The sequence below is a fragment of the Engraulis encrasicolus genome, chromosome 1 (genome assembly GCF_034702125.1).
Source record: "Engraulis encrasicolus isolate BLACKSEA-1 chromosome 1, IST_EnEncr_1.0, whole genome shotgun sequence".
Taxonomy (NCBI): domain Eukaryota; kingdom Metazoa; phylum Chordata; class Actinopteri; order Clupeiformes; family Engraulidae; genus Engraulis; species Engraulis encrasicolus.
Genome location: NC_085857.1, coordinates 9,943,305 through 9,945,804, shown reverse-complemented (window position 1 = coordinate 9,945,804; position 2,500 = coordinate 9,943,305). Strand labels below are relative to the sequence as shown.

Below are 2,500 nucleotides of genomic sequence, written 5' to 3'. Positions count from 1 at the left end.
TCATGAATACTTACCACCACCATCAAATTCCAAGTATTCATTATGAGTGGAAAAATTGCATTTTTCATACATGAAAAGGGGGATCTTCTCCATGGTCCGCCATTTTGAATTTCCAAAAATAGCCATTTTTAGCTGCAAAAATGACTCTACTTGGACCATACTAGAATATATGCGTTTATTACTTAGTAAACTTTCATGTAAAGATCAAATTTGCCAATAGTCAGCCCAGTTTCAATGAGCAGCATAGTTGCAGTACCTTTTTTGTCCATTTCCTGCACAGTGTCCCTTTAAGTCTTAATTCCTCATAATTATATTTTAAAGAACATTGAGTTGCTAATGTAATGTGAAATGTGCTTTCTAATGTATTTTTCTTCAATCCCCTCGTATTATGTGTGTAGTGGTGAAAGTGGGTCGGGGAAGACTGAGGCGACCAAACTGGTTCTACGTTACCTAACTGCAATTCACCACAAAAGAAACATCACACAGCAGGCAAGCAACAACACACACACACACACACACACACACACACACACACACACACACACACACACACACACACACACACACACACACACACACACACACACACACACACACACACACACACACACACACACACACACACAGACTCTAACCCTAATCCTAACATAGTCAGACACATGGATATCTGTTGACAAGATACTGTATGACGATTATTAAAGGACAAATGCAAAATCCAACTTAAAGACAGCAGCAAGCATCGTAAATGGTGAGAGGGGGCTCTAAAAGCATTGTTTCCCAACCAGGTGTACGGGTACCACTAGGGGTACGCGAGCACACTGCAGGGGGTACTTGGAAAAATGAAATTTTAACAAATATATGGAGGTCAGTTACATTGGGATGGTGAAAGCGATATAGAACTTGACTTAGGGGTATTCATGGCACAACGAAAAGGCTTGGGGGTACACAAGACAAAAAAGGTTGGGAAACATTGCTCTAAAGCAGTGGTTCCCAACCTATGGGTCAGGACCCAACTTATGGGTCGCCAAAGATCCACAGGGGGTCGCGGAGCCCTCTTGATTTTAAGGGGTTTCATTTGAAATAGCCCATGATGATTAGCCTAAATGACAAAGCATTTAACTAATACATGAGAAGCAGCAAATTGTAAGTGCTACATTAAACATGTATTCTATATTTGACCAAAGACGAATTGAGGAATAAAAGAACTAAAATTAGTTTTCCCAGGAAACAGAGGGCATCTTGTGACTCCGTCTCATGCGGGCGCTCGCATGGTTGGGTCACCACCAAAGCTTACAATAGTAAAAACATGGGTCCCTTAAGAAAAAGGTTGGGAAACATTGCTCTAAAGCATTGTAGAAAACTCAGAAAAGGGGCTAAATGTTCACTTGTCCTTAATATATGCGGCTCAATGTGTGGTCAAGAACCACAACTAATGCCCATACATTAATTAGTAATTGGTAATTAAGCTAGTGCTTCTTAGACAATTCACTAAGAACAAACAAACGGAAAAAAAGAATCCATACATAGTGGCATCAACTTGTGTTGCACCACCCTGACATGTGTTACTACTAAAACTTTATTGATCCATTCAATAAATGTAATTGATTCTTGATGACTAAGAGTACAAATATCAACATAATAATTCATGTACTTACAAATACATAGCATAATATTTTTAAATAGTTACATTTATAACATTTTTATTAATGTACAATACTAATTTATTCTTTGGTTTGTGTGTTTTTGATTTTCCTGCATATCTTCACTGGTTAGATTGAGGTAAGTTAGCATCTTTGTGTGTTGCTCTATACAGTTTCAAACTCAGTGTCCTGGGGCAAATAGCTTTAACCTATTGACCTGCAGAGAGTACCAACAACCCTAGTGATGGTCACCTGTGTTTCTCAACAGGGGTGCCGGGGCACCCTGGGGTGCCACGGGGCCCCCTCAGGGGTTCCGCAGAAACGTGGCTGATAAATAAAGTATGCAATATAATGCATATTTGTCTAAATTGATAAGTTAATGCTAGTCAGTGGAATCTTTCATCTGCCATTTACACACAATAAAGTAAATATAGGTCGCCCCAGTCATCGAACGGAGGTTGTGTGACGTCTCCAAATGTGTCTAAGCTTGTGTGGTATCGGATGTGATGCCATGGTACGGCTTGTTGGTTTGGGGTGCCTTGAAATTTTTCATAAATTGAAAGGGTGCCTCGCCTAAAAAAAGGTTGAGAAACACTGATGGTCACTCCATCATACGGCCTTCTCCTTCCCATACTCTTCACACACTCAAGCTGTCCCTCACATAACGTCCACCATATACGCAACCACACATTTTCAAATACCAAGGCCAAATACTGAGCACTGTACTGCATACTGTAGGCCTACATTTAGAATGATTCGAACTCTTCAGTCAAACTCTTAAGTTCGTTTTTTATTAATATAGTTTGGATATTTCAGCTCATGATTTAAAAATATGGGCTGTGTTTGAAGCAAATAAATGG

The 2,500-nt window shown here is 39.7% G+C and overlaps 1 protein-coding gene across 1 annotated transcript in view; it reads left to right on the top strand.

The window, feature by feature from the left end:
- The window catches only part of LOC134445770 (unconventional myosin-XV-like), a 101,890-nt gene that overhangs the window by 21,240 nt on the left and 78,150 nt on the right, over nucleotides 1-2,500 (top strand). Inside the window, exons 14-15 of the mRNA XM_063194839.1 lie at nucleotides 399-489; nucleotides 1,774-1,779. Coding sequence (XP_063050909.1) covers nucleotides 399-489; nucleotides 1,774-1,779 — 97 coding nt within the window. The remainder of the gene's footprint in view (nucleotides 1-398; nucleotides 490-1,773; nucleotides 1,780-2,500) is intronic.